This window comes from Rasamsonia emersonii, assembly GCF_000968595.1.
Source record: "Rasamsonia emersonii CBS 393.64 chromosome Unknown ctg1118621760196, whole genome shotgun sequence".
NCBI classification, from domain to species: Eukaryota; Fungi; Ascomycota; class Eurotiomycetes; order Eurotiales; family Trichocomaceae; genus Rasamsonia; species Rasamsonia emersonii.
In genome coordinates, this window is record NW_013563149.1 from 42,997 (window position 1) to 63,986 (window position 20,990).

General features: G+C 51.0%; 8 protein-coding genes across 8 annotated transcripts; 5 read left to right on the forward strand and 3 right to left on the reverse strand.

The window, feature by feature from the left end:
• Positions 1-313: 313 nt before the first annotated feature.
• Positions 314-2,979, forward strand: T310_4915 (Acid phosphatase; the record flags this gene model as incomplete). The annotated part of the gene is made up of 4 exons (XM_013472214.1): positions 314-325; positions 467-1,374; positions 1,454-1,513; positions 1,581-2,979. 4 exons carry the CDS (start codon positions 314-316, stop codon positions 2,977-2,979), a joined length of 2,379 nt encoding a protein of 792 aa, XP_013327668.1.
• A 1,584-nt stretch (positions 2,980-4,563) lies between these two features.
• T310_4916 (ATP-binding cassette transporter) lies at positions 4,564-6,788 on the forward strand (the record flags this gene model as incomplete). Its single annotated transcript, XM_013472215.1, has 3 exons — positions 4,564-5,016; positions 5,094-5,244; positions 5,329-6,788. The coding sequence occupies 3 exons, from the start codon at positions 4,564-4,566 to the stop codon at positions 6,786-6,788; spliced, it is 2,064 nt and encodes a 687-aa protein (XP_013327669.1).
• An 892-nt stretch (positions 6,789-7,680) lies between these two features.
• T310_4917 (uncharacterized protein) lies at positions 7,681-9,271 on the reverse strand (the record flags this gene model as incomplete). The annotated part of the gene is made up of 3 exons (XM_013472216.1): positions 7,681-8,120; positions 8,194-8,639; positions 8,736-9,271. The coding sequence occupies 3 exons, from the start codon at positions 9,269-9,271 to the stop codon at positions 7,681-7,683; spliced, it is 1,422 nt and encodes a 473-aa protein (XP_013327670.1).
• A 598-nt stretch (positions 9,272-9,869) lies between these two features.
• Positions 9,870-11,234, reverse strand: T310_4918 (Peroxisomal membrane anchor protein (Pex14); the record flags this gene model as incomplete). The annotated part of the gene is made up of 5 exons (XM_013472217.1): positions 9,870-10,609; positions 10,690-10,742; positions 10,807-11,059; positions 11,138-11,144; positions 11,205-11,234. 5 exons carry the CDS (start codon positions 11,232-11,234, stop codon positions 9,870-9,872), a joined length of 1,083 nt encoding a protein of 360 aa, XP_013327671.1.
• A 531-nt stretch (positions 11,235-11,765) lies between these two features.
• Positions 11,766-14,089, forward strand: T310_4919 (HEC/Ndc80p family protein; the record flags this gene model as incomplete). The annotated part of the gene is made up of 2 exons (XM_013472218.1): positions 11,766-11,810; positions 11,897-14,089. The coding sequence occupies 2 exons, from the start codon at positions 11,766-11,768 to the stop codon at positions 14,087-14,089; spliced, it is 2,238 nt and encodes a 745-aa protein (XP_013327672.1).
• Positions 14,090-15,020: 931 nt separating this feature from the next.
• On the forward strand, positions 15,021-15,489 carry T310_4920 (uncharacterized protein; the record flags this gene model as incomplete). The annotated part of the gene is made up of 2 exons (XM_013472219.1): positions 15,021-15,100; positions 15,234-15,489. 2 exons carry the CDS (start codon positions 15,021-15,023, stop codon positions 15,487-15,489), a joined length of 336 nt encoding a protein of 111 aa, XP_013327673.1.
• An 819-nt stretch (positions 15,490-16,308) lies between these two features.
• Positions 16,309-16,843, forward strand: T310_4921 (uncharacterized protein; the record flags this gene model as incomplete). The annotated part of the gene is made up of 2 exons (XM_013472220.1): positions 16,309-16,458; positions 16,526-16,843. The coding sequence occupies 2 exons, from the start codon at positions 16,309-16,311 to the stop codon at positions 16,841-16,843; spliced, it is 468 nt and encodes a 155-aa protein (XP_013327674.1).
• Positions 16,844-17,254: 411 nt separating this feature from the next.
• Positions 17,255-20,174, reverse strand: T310_4922 (acetyl xylan esterase; the record flags this gene model as incomplete). Its single annotated transcript, XM_013472221.1, has 6 exons — positions 17,255-17,432; positions 17,510-18,774; positions 18,827-19,311; positions 19,387-19,934; positions 20,009-20,078; positions 20,132-20,174. The coding sequence occupies 6 exons, from the start codon at positions 20,172-20,174 to the stop codon at positions 17,255-17,257; spliced, it is 2,589 nt and encodes an 862-aa protein (XP_013327675.1).
• Between the last annotated feature and the right edge of the window lie 816 nt (positions 20,175-20,990).

Genomic DNA, 20,990 nt, shown 5'->3' on the forward strand with positions numbered 1-20,990 from the left:
TCATTCTTGGGTTGGGCTTCGAACTAGAGGATCTGGAACCTGTCCGGTAATGCAAGGAAGCCCATTTTGCACCAAATTCGCGGCAATGAACTATTGACGAAGGTGCTAGCCCAGTGGGAGCATCAATCTCCAATAGTGCTTATTTTTTGCACGTCAGTAGCGGGAACACCTTTCTGTGGGCTCTGATATATAAAAGGCGGATCCGTTCCGCCTCTATCGACTGATATGCGCTGTAAGATTTGGAGTGGGGAAAACTTCCGCTCAACTTCCTGACAGACTTGCGAGCGCTTCTCATATTGAACCTCACATTGCAATGCACATTCTGGTAAGTTGTATTGCAGGTAGCAAGATTTGTCTATAACTTGTCTATGGAATTGCTGTCTCTGCGAGATGCCACATGCGATATTCCTGCCGTATCAAGCCCCTCACTGACTGGGTTCCCCTCCCTCTCTTGCACTGCACATAGGTTACGAACGACGACGGGCCTCCGTCGAATCAGTCTTCCCCCTATGTCCACTCCCTTGTCCATACCCTTCAATCCGCTGGACATATTGTCTCCGTCGTCCTTCCTCACCAGCAGCGGTCATGGATCGGCAAGGCGCACATCGTCGGCGCCTCTGTGAAACCAACCTACTTCCGCCCGGGCACACTACACAAGGACGACGGCACCATCCACCCCCTGCCACGGGGCAGCCACAGTGACGATGACGAGGATGGTGATGAATGGGTTCTCATCGATTCCACCCCTGCCAGCTGTGTGCAGATTGGACTGTATCATTACTTTCAAGACCGAGGACCGGTCGACCTGGTGGTCTCGGGCCCGAACTATGGACGCAACACGACAGCTCTCTTCTCGCTATCAAGTGGGACCATTGGTGCTGCCCTCGAGGCTGCAGTATGCGGCAAAAAGGCTATTGCGCTATCCTACGCTTTCAGCACTCGGAGCCATGACCCGGTTGTCATCGCGGAAGCCTCCCGTCACTCGGTGCGGCTGATCCAGTACCTCTACGATAACTGGGCCGATGGTGTGGACCTGTACACGATAAATGTGCCTCTGGAGCCTGGCGTTAGTGAGAATAAAATCTTATATACCCATATGCTTGACAATCGGTGGACTTCTGGTAGCTGCTTCGAAGCTGTTGACGCCGAAGTGTCTGGCGAAGACCCCGCGTTGCAAGAGAAGAAACTGCGACAACATGGCGAAGGTGAGTTGGGCGCAGTGAATGGTTCTTCCGAGAAGGAAACGCCCAAGAGGAAGCCAAGGCTGCAGCACAAGCACTTCAAATGGGCCCCCAAGTTTAATGACGTATATCGGAGTGTGGAGGAGAGCGCTCCCGGAAACGATGGCTGGGCTGTCAAGGAAGGAATGACAAGGTATGCATCCGTAGCCCTTGTCGGGAATTGTCCGATCTTAAGACTTCCCATGGATAGATGAGACTGACTTGACTGCCAGTGTTACCCCTCTCAAGGCGAATTTCATGCACGCACCTGGAATTCAGGGAGAGATAAAGCTGTGAGTGGAATGAGAATGGCGAGCTTGGAAGAAATTCCCTTTAGCATATATACTCTTCGCAGCATAGATCTCTAGAGACTAATATCGATATCACTCTTATTGTTTTCGTCTCTCGCCTGTGTTCCATCTGTTCCGAGATCATTCTGATACCTTCCTTTGCATCCAGGTTAAATAATAAGCCGGAGTTCTACTACCTCATCAACTACGAGGATGAATATGTCCAGCCACTTCTGGAACAAGCCTTGCAGTCGTCTCTAAAAGGAGTCCACTGTACTGCGATTGCCTCGATGTCTGAACTTCCGGATCCCTCGGTTCCCGTGCTCCAGTATCGTGCGTACGAGAAGCTTGATTTCGACCATGTTCTGTCGCATCCGTCGACATCCCTGGCAAACTCATATGTTATTCGCAAGGCTCTCATCCGCAAGCATTATCTCTCCACCACCGTGTCCAATTGGATCTCCAAGTACCCGGACAGCATCCTGCGAAATCATTTCAAGCCCGCAGTCGACTTTGAGCTGGACTATGCAGAGTTTCTCGACGAGGCGCTGATGGAGGCGTATGAACTACGTGAGAGTTTGGAGAATAACAATACGAAGCCTGAGTCCGAGAAAGAATGGTGGATTCTAAAGCCGGGGATGAGTGATCGTGGACAAGGGATCCGCCTCTTCAACAGCGAATCTCAGCTCCAGGAGATCTTCGAAGAATGGGAGGTTGATGAGTCTGACCTGGAGAATGACGATGGGGATGAACCGCACACCTCTTCCGGTCCAAGCTTAAAGGAGAAAAATGAGCAAGGAGTGGTGACCTCGCAGCTTCGACATTTCATTGCGCAGCCATATATTGACCCGCCCCTTCTCTTGCCATCGTCTTCAGGCCGAAAGTTCCATATTCGTACTTACGTACTTGCTGTGGGCTCCCTGAAAGTCTACGTTTTTAGAGAGATGCTAGCCCTCTTTGCGGGGAAACCATATCGAGCTCCCTGGGAAGAAACTGACGAATTGCGAGACCTGTCAAGACATCTAACCAATACCTGTCTTCAGGAAGGCGGCAGTTCCAATGAGGGAAGTGTCAGACGGTATTGGACTCTGGACGATTCTGTCCCGGGACTGGCTGCCGGATGGAAAGACCGGGTATTCGACCAGATATGTGCGGTTACTGGCGAGGTGTTCAACGCTGCTGCCCAGGGCATGCTTGTGCATTTCCAGACCATTCCAAATGCTTTCGAACTTTTCGGGCTCGATTTCCTGGTCGACTCGGCAGGCACTGTATGGCTTCTTGAGGTAAACGCCTTCCCAGATTTTGGGCAGACCGGTGAGGAACTCAAACGGGTCGTGGTTGGCCGCCTCTTCGAAGCTGTCATGGAGGTGGCTGTAAAGCCCTTCTTTAAAATCTCTGGGGCGCAGGGAGAGGACAGAGACCTGAGGCTCGTGACCGATTTGGATCTCGGCAGAAATTACCAAGAGTAATTATTGATAATATCAGGCAGTCAGGGTCTATCCACAAATGACTTCACGCCACAAAGTCATTAGGCAAGAAGCATTCAACCGGGCGTTAGGTATCTATGTTCTCTTTGGGTCTTGAAGAACAGAATCCTCGTTCAGACTAAGTACGATCTGGAAACTTAGTGGGAAATTTAGACGGTAGCTCTAGAATATTAGCATTAGTATTTGACAACCACAGGTGCGAGTTGCAGTCGGTGGTACAGGGACAGATGACTTGGACTTTTTCTCAATCACTGCCCCATTAGACTATTTCCAGCACACTACTGCATCTTACAGTACATCTTACAGTATTGACATCGTACCTCAGCTCAACGACTGTCAATTATCAAACGAATAGAATTCCCTCCACACTTAGAGCTCTCAATTCGGCAATAGGTATCTCACTTGCCCTGATAAAAAGTTGAGCCTCATGTCTGTACATTTGATCATTTGTCCTGAAGAACGACACCAGCAGCCACATCCTCAGCCGTGATCCTTGTAATTCGTGTGAAACAAGATTATGCAGATTACTCCGTACAAAGTCGACTGCTGGTTGCTTCGCCTATGCACGGAGCCGCTCGAGTGAGGCTCATGAATTGCAATTGACGTATCAAAACCATTCCTAGTTTTCGTAGAGAACAATCACATCAAGGACATGGATTCCTCGCTCCGCTTTTTAAAATGCAGAAGACCTATTAACGGTTGTCCACAACGGACAACAGTCACACAGCAGCTTAGTGAAGTACAGACATCAAAGTTGCCGGCTTCTCAGTCATGACTGAGAGGCAAGGGTAATGAGAACTTTCAACAGAGCCTCAAAATCTCCTAGTTACAGATCGAAACAAGAAAAATAGACTTTCTTCCTCAGATCTAGCGTAGCCTTGCTGGAGTCATGCCTGCCAGATGTAAGACAGGTCCCCGGCGCCTTCCTGTTTGGTAAATGCTTGAGAATGGAAAGCGGTTGGAATCGTCTTCTGTTTTCCACAGAGAACTTTTCTTCCTCCAAAGAAAGACGGGAAATCGACGGTCGAATCTCAGTTACCAGCAAGACTCTAGAGTTTGTCAGTTTGTGTGACCATCAGTCCTTTTGTCTGAAGTGGCTACAAGTTGACGAGTCAAACCTCTCCCCTTCCTCGCCCCCATTGCAAGCTCAATGTTGTCCGCAGAGTCAGGCAGAGGTGTCTCTTTTGCCATTTGGTGGCTTCATTCCTTTCTGCCTCTTAGTGCTGCTCTTTACTACTTTATTGCGTCCATCATTCATGCCGCATTTGCAAAGGACCAGAATCATCCGCCGGGTCAACGGTTTCTTCGAAATGCCACATTATTGCTGAAGATTATTGTTCTAATAACATACGTGAGATTTTCCCGCTTCCCCCTTTCTCTCTGCATACTAGTTCGATATTCGAATCACTGATACTAGCTCACCGGATCTGATCCTGCAGGGCGTCGATGCAATCACCCTGGTCCAAGCAAATTTCGACGAGAAGCAACATATTCAGCAAGATAGCATTGTAAGCTCCTATGCAACGGCGAGTTCCGCTTTCCGCACGTAGCTAACGGAGATCGATGATGGCAGGTCTTCGCGGTGGGATCCCTGCTGCTATGGGTCGTGTTGCTTCTCCGCTTCAACGACTCCCTCCGCCCCTTTGGTCACCCATTCTGGGGATGTTGGGCTCTTTATCTGGTGGCAGAGAGCTTCCTAGCCGCCGTTTGTGCTTCCTCTCGGACGGTCGATGCATGTTACAGTCTATCCCGTTTTGGGATCCATGTCCTTCGCTTGTCCATACATTTCTCCTGTGCTGCATCCCAGCAATGCGAGGATGCTATGTTAGACTGGCTCGCAACAGAAGGACTGATTTCGACGAAGAGCGTGCTCTTCTATTAAGCCAAGAGACCTGCCACGACGATCAATCTGGTGGAAACATAAATTACTTGACCATAGGACATGACCAGTCACCTTCGGGCAACACTGAAACCAAGAGAAGAAAGAGCGGATTCCTTGAGTCTTTGGATACCGTTAGAGTATGTTCAGAACACCTTTTTCGTCTCATCTTCAACTTCACAGGTTACATACAAGGACACCACTAATCCATCTACAGTATCTCATCCCTTTCCTGTGGCCTAAAGGCAAATTCCATCTACAGCTTCTATATATTGGAGTCGGTCTGTGTCTTGTTATGGATCGTGTACTCAATGTGCTAGTCCCGCTGCAGCTCGGAGTGATCACGGATGTTCTTAGCAAAGGAGACGGTAAGAACTGTCCCCTGAAAAACCTTCAGCAACTACCGAGCTTATCTTTGCTTCCTGTCTCATGATGTTAACATTTTTCAATAGGAAGGCCTCCTTGGAAGGAGATCATGATCTTCATTGGTCTTCGGCTGCTTGATTCAAGCGGCGGTGTTTCAGCTATCCGAAGATATATGTGGCTGCCTTTGGAGAACTATTCGTACCAGAAAATCACCACGGCGGCATTCAACCAGATCATGGATCTGTCAAGCGACTTTCATGATAACAAACGTTCTGGAAGTTTATGGCAATCAGTCGGCCGTGGTTCGTCTGTCCGACACATCATGCGTTCTGTTCTCTTCCAAATTGGGCCCATGCTGGCGGATTTGTTTCTGGCAGTCAGCGTGCTTTACTTTCTTTTCGGTGCATATATGGGGCTAATTACTGCGGCTGTCATAATCGTTTTCTTGTGGTCGTCAGGAAAAATCTTATCCAAGCAGAAGGACAAGCGGAGGCAGTGGATATCCGACATGGAGCAAGAGCACAACATCCTGTGCGAATCAACGACCAATTGGCAGACAGTTTCTTATTTCAACCGCATTCCCTACGAGAAGTCTCGCTTCTCTTCCGCAGTGAGAGACCACATGAGGTCCTCGATTTCGTTCAAGCTGTGGTCTCACCTCGAATCCATGGTGCAGTCTACTCTCCTGGTTGCTGGACTGATGGGGGCGTGTTCTTTAGCTGCGTATCAAGTTGTGCAGGGCAATAAGCCCGTTGGAAGCTTTGTTATGTTGCTAGGCTATTGGGCTCAGTTATCCAGCCCACTCCAGTTTTTTGCAAGTGGGTTCTGTGATATTGCCCTTGACCTGGTCAATGCCGAAGACCTGGTTGCGCTTCTCAAAAGGAAACCAGCGATTAGAGATCGGGACGGTGCGAGGCCCTTGAAACTGAACAAAGGGGAAATTCAATTTGATGGAGTGAGGTTCTCATACGATGGTAGACGGGAAGTATTGAAAGGTATCGGTTTCGAGGCTCTAACAGGGCAAACGGTAGCCTTGGTTGGAGAAACCGGAGGCGGCAAGTCTACGATTCTGAAACTCCTCTTCCGTTTCTATGACCCAGCTCAGGGTTCGATCAAAATTGACGGTCAGGATATTCGTAATGTCACTCTGGAGAGCCTCCGAGCCAACATTGGAGTTGTTCCTCAGGATCCAGCTCTATTCAATGATTCTATCATGAACAATATCAGGTATGCCAAGTCTTCGGCAACAGATGAGGAGATATATGAGGCATGCAAGGCTGTCACACTTCATGAAAAGTTTTTGAATCTTCCAGATGGATATCAGACATTGGTTGGCGAACGAGGAATAAAGTTATCCGGCGGAGAGCTCCAACGGGTTGCCATAGCTCGAGCGATTATCAAAGATCCCAAAATCGTGCTTCTGGATGAAGCTACGAGCAGCGTGGACAGCAACACTGAGTCACAAATCCAGCAGAGTCTAAAGACTCTCACTTCTGGGCGAACAACTATTGTTATTGCGTATGTTTCCCCCAAATTGCTTTCTTGATCTACCTAGTTGACCGCATAGGAAGGCACCGGCTGTCCACGATAATCAACGCAGACAACATCCTCGTTGTACGAGACGGTAGCATTATTGAACAAGGCACCCACCAGGAGCTCGTGAAACTCAACGGTTATTATCATTCTTTGTGGTCGCGACAGGCTAGTTTTGAGTCTGCGAGTCCTGTGATTCCTATTCAAAGTGAGGCAAACCAGTATGGCAACAGACTGAACAAGACAGACGACCTTGAATCCTCAATCGACGAAACTCATCGAGCGACATGCTCTCGGCGACACCGGCATTCCACCTTCAGTCGTGACAATTGCAGTGCCTTGCCCGTATCAGGGAGTGATCAGAATGAGTCGAAGCATTTGACATCTCGAAAAGTAATTTCCTCGCGGAGCAGACACACAGCTCAAGAGAACAAATTCCTTGAACGCCATTGTTCAAAACACCAGAAGTCTAAGAGAGCCTCTAAGGGAACGGTTTTAAAACCTGAAGCTCCGGAATTCGTCCCACGGTGTCTGCGTTGACATGCCTATCGTAAATCCTGCATTCCACCTGTTACTCGATCCGAACGGTAAACACTCTGGGCTGTAGAGCGGAAAGAGTTTTCCGTTCATACCATTAACACCAAGGACAGGCTGCTACTGTGCGAATGGGTGTAGGAGGGAATCCCGCATTTGCGTAGTCGTTTATCTGTATAGCTAACGATGCTCTGTACGTATTATGTTGACTAGCTCTTCATCTACTTAGAAGTAGTGATTCTCGATTTATCCCTTCTCCTTCTCTTTAGATTTCCGCTCTTTTCAGTCGAGAACTAAATTATTTGTCCTAAGGAAGACTGTATATAAGTAGAGTTAAGAGTATCGAATCAAACTGGTCAGGAAGGCTGTCATCACCCAAATCTCTGTTTCGCCAGAGCCTTGAGCCAGGTCATGGTCTCCTCCTCCTTCTCGCGATACTTCTTCAGCCGTTGCTCGCGCTCGGCCGCACGCGCGCGGAGCATTTCCTCTCTCCGGATCTCGCGCTCGTTCTTCTTTCGTTTCTCCCGCTCACGCGCCTTCTTCAACGCCTCGAGGTCATCCTCTCCACCCATCAAGTCGGCATCGGGGATCGCCTCCGTCGGCGAGCCGCCACGTCGGGACTCGGCGAATTCGCGGTTGGCGGCCGCGGCCTCGCGGCGCTTTTCCAGGCGTCGCTCGCGCGTGCCCGGTTCAGCGCGAGGCGCAAGCTCGTCTTCCATGGCGCGCATCTCGGCCTTGTGCGCTTTGATCTCGGCGCGACGCTGTTTCTGTGCCCCTTCTCGGGCAGCGAGTTCGTCGGCAAGGGCGGATTCTGTAAGGAACGGATAGGTGTTTTAGTAAAATAGATAGATAATATGGCAGAGAATGAGGGAAAAATAACTCACCTCGTTGGAGTTGTAAATCCTGCACTGTTGGTATCGTTGGGCCGGACCGTTGACCCGGTTGACTTCTACTACTTGAACCTAGTTGACTCCCAAGTTGACTGGGAAGCTGTGGGCCGTATAAGTCCTCGTCGTCTTCGTTCTCCACCTCCTCCTTCTCCTCCCTCTTCTGCTGTTCTTCTTCCCTTATCCTTGCCCTTGCCCTTTCCTCCTCGGATTCTTCTGCTGCCGGCGAGCGCGAGCGCATTCCAGGTTCCGTGTATGATCGTGATCGCGAAGATCGGCTGCCATCATGGCGGCCCGTTGTTTCATCATAGTCCGGTGACGGTGACTCGCGGCGTCTGCGGCCAGTTGATCCCGAAGAAGAAGCGCGGTAAGACTGGAAACCGCTCTTTGCTTTCTCGAAGGTGCTGGGATCATACCAGCCTTCCGCGAGTTCTCCACGGTTCCTGATATGTCAGCTTGTGGTTGAATTTTTGAGGGAAGAGATGGTAATTGAATGCCGAGAAGTTAAAAAATAAATAAAGAAAAAGAACCTTACTTACCATCGCTTCACAAAGCTCTTCCACCGCCCCTTGACCTCCTCCTCATCTAGATCCTCCAGGACCAACCCCTTCTGGATATCAAGGTACATTGCAAACATGGGCTTCAACAGCGGCAGATCCCGCTTTGAGAGCTGCCGCGCTCCATACGGCAGACTCACGGCAGCCCCCGACGTGGCAGGTGACGTGTCCGAGCGCGAGTGTCGTCGTCGCCGCCGCTCCCGATCATCATCATCATGGCAGTGGTGGTGGTGATGGTGGTGATGATGATGTCTTCTTTTCGAGTCGTGTCTGTCGTAGGGTGAGCGCGAACGCGAACGCGATCGTGATCGTGAATGTCGATGATGATGATGTCTCTCTCGATCTCGATGTCGTCGCGCGCGATCTCGTCGGTCGTACTCGTCGTAGACGTCGTCGTCGGAGCGTCGTGGAGGGGACATGGAACGGGTATGCGATCTTCGATAGTAGGAGCCGTGGTCGTAGTCGTGGCCGTGGCTGTGGCCGTGGCCTGAAACTGAGCGCTCTGTGCTGTGCGCCATGATTCAATTATATAGCCCTTTGCTTTTTCTTGCCATTTAGTATTTCTTTTTCTTCAGTCGATATTATTTATACCTGCGGGAGGCTAGCTAAGGTAAACGGCTTGCAGTTACTGGGATACAATGGTTCCACAGTTCCCGACGACCTACTTAATGCCAAGCTTTTTCTGATTATTGTTAGCTCGATCGACGTCCCTCGAATCATGTTACTCGTATTATTTACGTCGGCATCAATCTCACAGCTTGATATGCAGATTAACTACCGATTCCCTATAGATACTCTCAACCAATTACTTGGCCATACTTGCTTTTCCTGGAATGGTTGTGGGGTATTTTTTTTAAAGGCACGACCTGGGTATACCTTATCATCCCTTTACGTCAGTATGGATATGGATAGTTCCGACAGGCGCGCAGGACACATTGTTGCGTTCTAGCCGGTCCTTTCCAGCCCTTTTCAAGACATATGTTGAAATCACCAAGGATTTTCTGGGAAAAAAAAAAGTAAAAGAAAAGAACGGAACCGCATATATGCTACCGGGTAAAATACAAAGAAAAAAAATAAAACGTGTGTCTTGATGATGTCATCGCAATTAAAACAGATTCAGCTCGATGCACCATTCTGCTGCTCCGAGTTTGAAGAGGCAGTGGATTGCTGTGAAGCCGCCTTTGATCTGTTTGCGGCAGCCATTTGCCAAGCTGGAATCGATGCCGGTCTGGGCAGATGTGAAACTGGGTTGCTGGTGGTCTCATTGCTGGGCGTTTGGTTGGTAGCGGGCTGTGCCGCGGCTTCACCGGACGATACCGTAGAGGGTTGACTCTGTGATGCCGCAGGGATACCGTTGGTTGTTGCAGAAGAGCCCGACGCCTCATCCGATGGGCGAGAGGCACCGGACAAGGTCATCGATCCCACCGTCCGTCCCGGCAACGAGCTGCCAGCCGCACCACCGGCATTAAGTCGGTTGCCCAACAGGACTTTGAGACTCTTCAGCTCTGTGCCCAGTTCTTTCAGTCTGTTCTCGTTTCCTTCCCGAGCACCCTCAAGGGCCTTCGGAATGCTATCTTTGAGATTCCTGACCTCCTCACTTATCCGGCGGGTGTCTTCATCTCTCCGTCGTACAGATGTCTTCAACTCTGACACGACGTTTTCTACCTCACGAAGAGCGGCATCCAGTCGCTCCGTTCGTGCCTCTTCAGCAGACTTCAGAGCGGCTGTATCGGTCGAGAGCTGGTCAATGAGAGCAAAGGCACGGGCGAACTGCTCGTCAATGCTTTTTTTATCTTGCTCTAGTTGAGGAGGCGTGGGAGGGGCAATGAGGGGTACAATATATCGCTGGATGATCACTATCTTAGCAAGAGGCATGATAAGCCCAATGTAGCGAAGGGGACAACCTTGGCAAGAACATATAAGCCGTAACCGATACCGCCCGTTACCGTAGCCATGATAAACCAGTCCCGCCAATCCCTTCGGGGCAGTCTGATAACGAAAAGTTAGTAAACCGTCCCCCAACAAAAGTTAAAGATAATTCGAGACTGCTTACTCCGGCGGAGGCTGCCATTGCCCGTATGGAGGATAGCCATATCCTGGTGCAGGTGGAGGAGCAGTTTGTCGGTAAGCCGGCGGCTGCTGAGCAGTATGCCCTGAGGGAGGGGTATTTGTGGGCGAAGATGATGCTGTCTCTTCTCCAGCCCGCGCAAGAGCAAGATCAATTTCCTCCTGCGTCAAGTTCTTTGACTGGAGGAATGCGATCCGCTTCTCCAGAGGCGCCGACGACACGGAGGGGTCTTGAAGGACTGTCGCATGTCAGTATCCTCGCAAATCGCAGACGACATAAGCGCAGAATCCGGGCTCGAAGTTTGCAAAAGACATACATGTAACCTGAAGTGGAAAACGGTCTTGTCAGTGAAACCCAGGATTGACGGGACGTGAGAGACATACAGCCGAGGAGACAAGCTCCTCTCGAGCCATGATGGCAGGCCCTCTGCTGGCAGGGCTTTACTCAACTTCGTGGGAGCGTCAGATCGGTAGAACCCAGACTAAAGGACGATACAGACTCAAAGGGCCGTCAAAAGCTCTGCTGGCTCCTTTGGTCTGAAGAAGGTGCAAGAGCGGCGTTGTGTTTCCGCCTCGGGACAGCATGAGGCACTTGGACCTCGGAAGTTGGACCGCGCGCGGAGCTACCCCAGAGTCGCGCACGTGACGTGACCAAGTACGGAGTACGTTGCGGCGCCTCGGAGCGTGTCTTTTTCCGCGCCGAGACCGCCTTCCCGCTTGGGCCACGCCAGACGCTGCGCTGCTTTGTTTACATCGCCCGAGTCTGATTGTGGGCTGTCGCATCGTGACAAGGCCTGGTCCACGTCCCCATATCTCACTGTTCCCCTTTTGTCTGCACATATCTTGGTCGACAGCAGATAGAGGGACTCGGAATACTGTCGCGATCACTTTTTGGGACTTGACTTGGCTTTCTGGTACCGCCGTCCGCGGTTGTCGATTCCCACCATGTCGCAAGACACTGGGTTGTTCAGCATTAGGCGCCCCCGAGAAGTACGCTTGCGGTCTCTTTTGTCGCATAGAACCCTTTTGAATAAATAAAGATTTGTTGGACCCCATGTTAATGAATGCTAACATAGTCATCGGCGCAGACCCTCGGGAGCGTCCAAAACTTTTCTGCAATCCCTCAACCCTCCTCCGCGCTGAAGCGTACCAGCTCCGTTGGCGCCTTCCAAAACCCGCCGTACACTTCACAACACACGCGTTCGACATCGCTTCTCAATCCGCATGGGCGACCCCAGCAACCAAACTTTCAGCGGTCTTCATCAGGAGGCAGTTTTGGACCAGATGCCGGCCTTTCAAGCGTCAGACGCTCTGTTTCGAGTAATATGTTCCAGAGCTCAAGTGTTGGTCGTCCAAGCTATGCACCCGGCTCCCTCCCCACTAGCTCCGCATCGCAGAGTCTCCAGCGAAGAAGCAGCGTATTCTCGCGTCCATCAATGGGTGGGCCAATGGCTCATCAATCCTTTTTCGCCCAGGCGCCAGTTCCTGCCGGTTTGCCTAAAGACCCTCGTCCGCTCAGGGATCGAGCGTACCAAGCGCGAATTGGACAAGAATTGTTGGAGTATTTGACGCATAATAATTTCGAGTTGGAAATGAAGCATTCGCTGGGTCAAAATACTCTAAAGTCGCCGACACAGAAAGACTTCACGTACATTTTCCAGTGGCTTTACCATCGCATCGACCCAAGTTACAAATTTCAGAAGAGCATTGAGAACGAAGTACCAGCCATTTTGAAGCAGCTACGTTATCCCTATGAGAAGAACATTACGAAATCCCAAATAACTGCAGTCGGGGGTCAGAATTGGTCCACGTTTCTTGGAATGCTTCACTGGATGATGCAACTTGCTCAAATGCTGGACCGTTTTTACATGGGCGAATACGACGACGCTTGTGCCGAAGCTGGCGTGGATGTCACTGGAGACCGTATCATATTCCGGTTCTTAACTGGGGCCTATCATGACTGGCTTCAAGGTGGCGAAGATGAGGATGATGAGACAGCTGAAAAGCGCCTTGTTCCCCACATTGAAGCCATGGCGATAGAATTTGAGAAGGCCAATGAGAAGTACGTTCAGGAAATGCAAGTTTTGGAAGCAGAGAACCGAGCCCTTCGGGATCAGATCGAGGAGTTGGAGAAAAACGCACCCGATATGGCCAAGTTGGACAAACACTTCCGGATCTTGGAGGATGACAAGCGGAAGTTCGAGGACTACAACCAGAACGTCCAGGGCAAGATTGAGAAATATGAGAACCGCATTCGATTCCTGGAGGAGGAGATCAAGAAGACAGAGGCCGAACTCCAAGCCGCGGAGGAAGAACGGTCGAGTCTTCAGTCCAGTTTGGACCAGCAGGGCATCACGATACAAGATATCGACCGGATGAATACGGAACGAGAAAGGCTGCAGAGGAGTCTCGAGGATACTATGAGCCGATTGGAGGAAGTGCACAACCGGGTCATGGAAAAGGAGGCCGAGGCGAGCCGAAAACTGGAGGATCTTGAGCAAATCGTCAAGACTTACAATACGCTTGGTTACCAGAACGCCCTGATTCCAGCGTCTGCGGTGAATGCCAAGGGTCAGGACTACGAGCTCCGGCTGAATATCAACGAAAACAGTTTCTCGTCATCCCAGCTGGGCGGTTCACGGCATCGAAACTCGCCCGAAGGGGACCGGCTCCTAGCGGATGCTAACACCGGCTACCATCCCGCACACCTGATCAACCTCGACCTTCGAGGCATGGTACGGAGCAATCTCAACGCGCTTCGTAAGGAGATCAATGAACGAAGAAAACGGGCAATCGATGACGATCTCGAACGTCGCAACCTCCTGGACAACATCAAGGAAGCCATGGACGAGAAGCGGAGCGAGGTGGAGGCGCTCGAGCACCGGAGGCGCGCCGCGGAGGAAGAGTTTGAGCGAACCAAAGAAATCGCGACAGCACAGAAGTTGGCTTCGGATGCGCAGATCGAGAAGATGGAGAAAGAGCTGGCCAAGATGCGCGCGTCGCTAACGGAGAGCGTTCAGCTGATGGAACAGCGCGAGATGAATACAAACATCGAGTATGAACAGCTGACACTGCGGGCGAATGCGCTGCGGGAGGAGCTGCACACGCAAGTGGAGAGCATGTTGAACGATGTGATTCGGTTCAAGGTGCACATCCAGAAGAGCCTGGAGGACTATGAGAGTTTTGTGGTCGATGAGGTGGAGCAAGAGCTGGGTGCGGAGGCGCAACCGGCCGAGGACACGCCGATGGACGAAGCACATGAAAGCTGATCGAGTGCAATAGGGTATAAAGTCTGGAGATCCGCCGGTTCTGGATTTTCTTTTTCTGTCATTATTGATTTTGAGTGTTCATGATGGCTTTTTTGATGAGTGATGACCCGATGGATTGTGTACTTTTATGTACTGGCATGTCTCTTGCTTAACTTGGTCTGGGTATCGATAACGATGTGGATGGTGGACATAGAGTTTCCTTAGCATCCAGAATTACCACAGCTGTTGCGAAGCAAAGGCATAACCACTCCGATGAACCTGGAGATTGAGGGTCTGACAGCAACACAAACCTCCAGACACCCATCTCACGCGGGACGCAGTCGAACCCAATGTGTTCTGCGGACAAGCAGGGTCCAATGACACCCCGCAAGGATATGAGTTAATTAGTTGCGACGTTAATTAATCCATCAGCAACAGCAGGCATACAAACGGTTCGGGTTACTGACAGGTTACCTAGGGAGGTACCTCATGGAGGAGGGATGTTCGACGGAGTATCGGCTTGCAGATGCTCTCAATTCCGACATTCCATGCACTCGATATCTTCATGTTCATCATTCTCCTCATTCGGCGTCAGGATAGAGGAGTGTGCAGCCGACCTGATCGGCTGAGGAGTAATTAATTAATTCATAACTGCACTTTCTTCTCCATCGACGAAACCATACCAGACCACCGAACGTTCTGGCGGCTCATGGAGGTTGTAATGGCTGTCATTGGGTTGCAGAGATGGCTTGACCCTTGTACAGCACATACATAGGGTGTGCTGGCACCTACGTCCTCCACTTGCTTGTGTGTGATATACAGGCATATATAGGAACTCCAAAGTACAACCGTGGCATAGATGTTACAAGCATAAGGCCATCATCAATCGAGTTTGATGCCAGGGGGAGAACGCCCTCATTGCTGACGCCAGGGTTCTGATGATCACGCAAATATGAAGCCCCCATTGTTAAGAAAAGTCGATCATTCTCCCTTCGCCGAGCACGTCATATTGGGTGCCCATGCTCTCCTAAGGTGTGTGTAGCCCAACACTGCACGAAATGGCCCTCGCGCTGGGATTATTCTGGAATCGAGAAGTTGAAACAAAGACGCGGGCGGATGTAACCTGGCCCCACTGTAAACTCGTCAATTAATGCCAACCTATCAGGGAGCCTGAGGCCCTGAGGGAGCGCTGTCGTGCTGACGACGGCGGCGCCACGCGCGAAACAAGCCTTGACCGGCGTCAAGGGATCGACCCGGTAGACAGGAATTGTTTCATCCCCCATCCTCGACACGCCAAGTGGAGCCCTGGCCCGCTGATGACGAAGCTTGACTGTTGTATAGCGATATTATTAGCCATTACGAGGCACTCCCGTCTAACTCCGGGCCATTATTCTCGCCCCGATTCCATCGACATACTGTGATCCTATGCCCCACCGCACGTGGTGGCTAGCCCGGCTTGCGTTGGCTTCGCTTCGACTCATCGAGAACCGAGTCCGGCCCTCTTGCTTGCGTTTTCCTCAAGACCACCACCGGGCGGGCTCCAACGGACGTCCACCGGTATTTGTTTATCGTGATCGTGAAACAAACTCCAGAAGGTTGCAGTCCTTTTCCTGTGACTGGCCCGATATTCCCCCAGGATGATGTTGATGTTTATCACGAATCCTCCTAAGGGCCAAAACAAAGCTCCAAAACAAGCTAACGGCCGATATCAGCCCGACCCCAGATGAAGTGTCTCGTCGCCATTGGCCAAGAGATCGGAAGGTCCTCTGTAGGCTACTGATCGTCAAGAGCAAAGCCTGTAGCTTTTGGCCAAGCTTCGCGCCGGTGCAAGGCACCTGTCAATCATGCTTCCGTTCTGGGCCGCACTGTTGTCGATCATCGACATGCAAATAGGGAAACCAGGGGCGTAATTTAAAAATTCCCGGGTCTTTTCCAATCTGGCCCCATGTCGCCAGCTCGGTGAGTTGCAGGAAAGCATACCCTGTACGGAATAATCTGTAATACTACTGTAGAAGTCACAATTTCCGTTCGCTCATAAAAGACCCTGTCGTCTGCTACTCGAGTGTTTCCCATCATCGTCTTTCTCTTCCGCACTTAAGGGGTATAAAAAGCCGTTCTACCTCCTTCTTCATTTCATCCTCATTGAATCGCTGGTAGATTCAATTGTTGGCAACCCATCTTACTATCTTCAATTCTTATAGACCATCACCACAAAGAAAACAAAAAACCAATTCACCACAATGAAGTTCTCCACTGGCGTCGCAGCTCTTGCCCTCCTCCTCTCCACGACGAGTGCGGTTGCTCTGCCTGCTGGCAACAACGGTGATGTTCAGGATCACCACCACCCTCACCACCACCCCAGCAGCACTCACACTCCTCACCACTGGTCGGTGAGTTAGGAACTCTCCCAACATTTATCTTGTAATAGTAGCTGACTTGGTTGTCTCCTTCCAAAAGAGAACCCACACGCCGCACCACAGCCACACGCCTCACCCGAGCCACAGCCACGACCCTCGTCCTATCCACACCCACGAGGCTCACCGCAGCCACAGCCACGAGCCGCACCCTAGCCACAGTCATGAGCCTCACCCGAGTCACAGCCACAAGCCTCATCCCAGCCACAGCCATGAGCCTCATCCTAGTCACAGCCACAGGCCGCACCCGAGCCACAGCCACGAGCCTCACCCGAGCCACACGCCTCATCACAGCCACATGCCGCGTCCCCACGTGCCTGTTCCCGTCAATGAGGATGGCCGTCCCACCATTCTTCCTTAAATGAGCTCGTGAGGACGATAGTCGTGCGCTCAAGCTTCTCGAAAACTAAAAAAGAAACTCTTTCGCTGAAAGACGCTCAGTCAACGCTCAGTCGGTGATGGAATCTGTATAAACAATGAGGGACAGTTGGGTAATTTTTGGAGGACTTGTGGTGTATAAACTTGTGTGATGGATTTTTTTTATATATACATTCTTTCTCAGCAAATAATTTTTTTTTGAGACAGATCTATATCCAATCTAACTTTTTTTAACAATTTTACAATTTTACAATTCTTGCTCCCAGTTTCCTCGGAGAAACTGCTTTCATGTCCTCTTTTTGTTTTCAAAACAAAAGAAAAACGAAATTTCGTTTCTACTTGTAGACCAAGATCAATCAGCATGGTTTGTCTGCAGGAACCAGATTCTCTCGCCTTAGCAACCATTGAGCCAGGCCTTCACAGCTGAGGTCGCATTATTGATATCCAGATACTCTGCCCGCCCGTCTCCATTCAAATCGCCAAAGACAATGTGTGTACCTCTGTCGCCGACTCCCGTCGCGATGGTTCCTCGCTGCCACCATCCCACCTTAGCTGCATTCGGTCCATTATCCCTGGCGAAAGATGAAGTCAGTGTCTGATACCGAAAAGAAACCACCCTGCGAAGTGGTGGAGCCTGAGAGTGACTTACAGCCCCCCTTGATTCTGCCACAGCTTCACAGAGCTGTCGTCTCCCACGACCAGATAGTCCGCTCTGCCATCCCCGTTGATATCAGCGAGTCTGATCTGGTAACGCGTCGCGCCTACTCCAGTGGCGATGACCCCTTGCTCGATCCAAAGGACCGAGCCTGTCGTCGTGTTGACATAAGTGTGGCCCCCGTTCAAGTATGCGGTGATGGCACCATGCAGATCCACATAGAGATATTCTGATCGGTTATCTCCATTGAGGTCCGCGAACCGCACGCCTGCCCCGGTCTTTCCGATACCTGTCGCGATGACGCCTTGTTCTACCCAGGTGATATTCTTGATGTCTGATGGATCACTGAGGACATTCAGCCACATGGACACCGAGCCATCATCACGTACCCAGAGGTAGTCGGCTCGTCTGTCCCCATTAATGTCCGCAAAATGGATCTGCTCCCGCCGGCCACCGACACCCGTGGCAATCTCACCACGCGGCCACCAGGTCACGTTGCCTGTCTGGCCATTGATATACGTCCATCCAAGGTTCTCGAAGACAGTGACAGCTCCGTCATCATGCAACCAGATGTACTCGTCTCGACCATCCCCATTAAGGTCCGCCAACCGAACAGCATGCGTGTAATTGTAGCTGAACTCGTTGCAGTTGGTGACCGTTCCCTTGTTGACCTGATATGGAGGGGAAAATAGTTCCCCCAGTTTATTGCAGAAACATGTCGTGTCCTCACCAAAAAAGCTCGCGCAGTCATCCCCCGCATAAAGATCCGTACCTAGCCCCGCTCCATTTGCGATCTCGCCCTGCTCGATCCACTTCACCAGGCGTGGACATTCCTGCCGCGTGGACCCAGTCGACGTAGGCCCAGTCGACGCGGCAACTTCGACTGGTGCAGTGATCCAGCCCAGGGAACAGGCCTTGCCAATGGCGTCCAGCCAGCTCTGGCCCATGAGCTTGTATCCCAGATCGTTGGGATGCAGCCCGTCTGCAAGGTCGGTAACATTGACATTGGACATGTCCGCGACAAGAACTTTCTTGCCTTCTCCGCTGCGGCGCATAGCCACGCTCCATAAGCCGGCATTATATGCATCAGCACGGGCTTGGGCTGTTGCATTGGCGATGGCAGGAATTGTTGCGACAATCACAACGGCGTCCGGGCACGTAGAGATGATCTTGTCAATCAAGGCCGCAAGCCGATCTGGTGCCGTGTCTACTTGGTCATTGTTGTTGATGTCGTTGGTCCCGGCCATCAACAGGACCAGCTGGTGCGCGTTTGTCAACTTCGTCCTCAATCACATCATGAGAATGACTTACATTGGGCTTTTCTTTCAATGTCCCATTTGCATAGCTGGAGATAGCATTGATCTCCGCTCCAGGATGACCCTCGTTGCTATTATTCGCCATGGAGCCGGAATGCACTGAGCCGATGAACTCGACGGTGTTGTTGGCCGCCAGATTGGTTTCAACATAAGCACGATATCCATTGCCATCGCTGCTCCTATAGCCATAGGTGATGGAGTCGCCGAGAGGCATGATCCGGAAATGGAGGCCCCCGAATCGGTTCACATCCCGGTAATGGGCTGGACAGAGGCCCCAATAGTCGTACACGCCCGTCAGACGGTCGTCGGTTAGACTGATATTGTCTGGGAATTTGCTGGTCTGGTAGTCTTCACTTTCGAAGGTGGCATGCATCTTCCGAATACAGGCGGCATCACCGAAGTACGGCTTTGTGAGGGAGGCATCCAGGGAATACCAGTATTGCCAGGGAAGGCTCGTCTGGGGTTCCTCAATAGCACCACCTATCCACCAGAATCGCGCAGGGCCTACCAGCCGCTGAAAATAGCGGGCAGTCAGAGGTCACCCGGGCTGCTGACCTTTTCCCCGACTCCACCAGGATGAGTCGTGGACATTGCAGGCTATGGCGGCCCGGGTCTCGTTGAGATACTGTTGGCAGACGGTGGCGTTGTCCGTATACCGCTGCCAGAGCAGCTCAACGATCAGCGCCTGCTCGGAGGATATCTCGAAGATGCAATCCACGCTATTATTGGTCCCGCCGGTGCGCAGGGCAGGAAACTCAATAGTATCCCAGACGTTGCCGTCCCGAACACACTTGCCTTTCAACACGTATGCTGTTGTCGCGGCATTCTGGGCATAGACCTGTGCAGCGTACTGCCACTTGGCTCGGGCCTCGGGGGAGAAAACAAAGGACGGCATGTCCACGCGCGCCTTGCGCAGCATCACCTCCATAGTCGTGTGGTCTATATCGGTGGCCAGGAACTCGGCGAGCCCCTTGATGCTGTCCTCTTCGCCGTGGCAGGCCCCGGTTCTTCCTGTCCAGAAGAAACGTCCCGCGAAAGGCTTTTGCGTGAGGGCATTGAAGATGTCGTCGTCACTGGGCAGGGTGGTCGTTGTCGACAAGGCACTGATACATGATCAGTTACCACAGAAAGGCCGTTCGACGACAATAACAACAAAAACAATAAAAGGTGTACATACCTCTCCAGTGAATCGGTCCCCGTGCCCTCTCTGGAGGGGTCCCAGTTCTGCCACTGGGCAACGCATGTTGCTAGAAAGCAGCTGTCAGATAAAATCGAGTCTCTTTTTCACAAACACTCTCACCAGCAAGTGCTGCGAGCAGCCAGACAGAGAAAGGCAGCCGCATTTTGTAGCTATCACCAGGGCAGCCTCCCAGACAGGTAGGTGTATATACATACATGTATTGGAATAAATTGTAACTCGACCCATGATGGCAGCAGGCATTTTAACGATGGACACGGAGTGGGCCACGGTCTGCCACGTAATTATTGACCCCTCAACGCCAGCACCTGATTTTGATGCTTTTTCCTATTTGAATAAATATGAAAAGACACTATCTACTAACACTATCTACTAGGACATTGTCAACCTGTACATGAAGCTTTGAAAGCACCCTCTCTGGCTCATATCATTGCTTGTATTTTCTGGCCATATATATACTTATACTTCTTAAGACTGCAAAACAGCTGACATTAAGCAGCTGACATAGAATGAATGTGCTAATATATATAGAGGAATAATGCAATTCTCCCTGCAGAATTTATTAAATTCTGCTGTCGCATGGCTGCTATGGCCATCGAGGATCAAGAGATGATGTCTGCCTGCCAGCTGTATAGCTCTTTAAGCCATTCTAGGCCTAGTTCATCGTGAATTGGTCCAGTCCAGCCATTGTCGCTTGTACTAATGCACCAACTGCGTGGCACAAGCTTGTTCTATTTGCACTGATTCTTTTTTGCTGCGAAAAAAGAGGCTTGTGGTGGTCGTGATGATAATACGATCACAGAGAAGGAAATCTCAATTGGCTACCTAAGAACTAGGAGCCAAAAGTGAGGTAGGAAAGAAGGAAGGACTGAGTACATAGCTAGGGAACGGATGGAGTATCTATGCCTCAGACATGTCCTGCTTCCAAAAATATATATCTTTGTTCCATCAACCTTTCTTC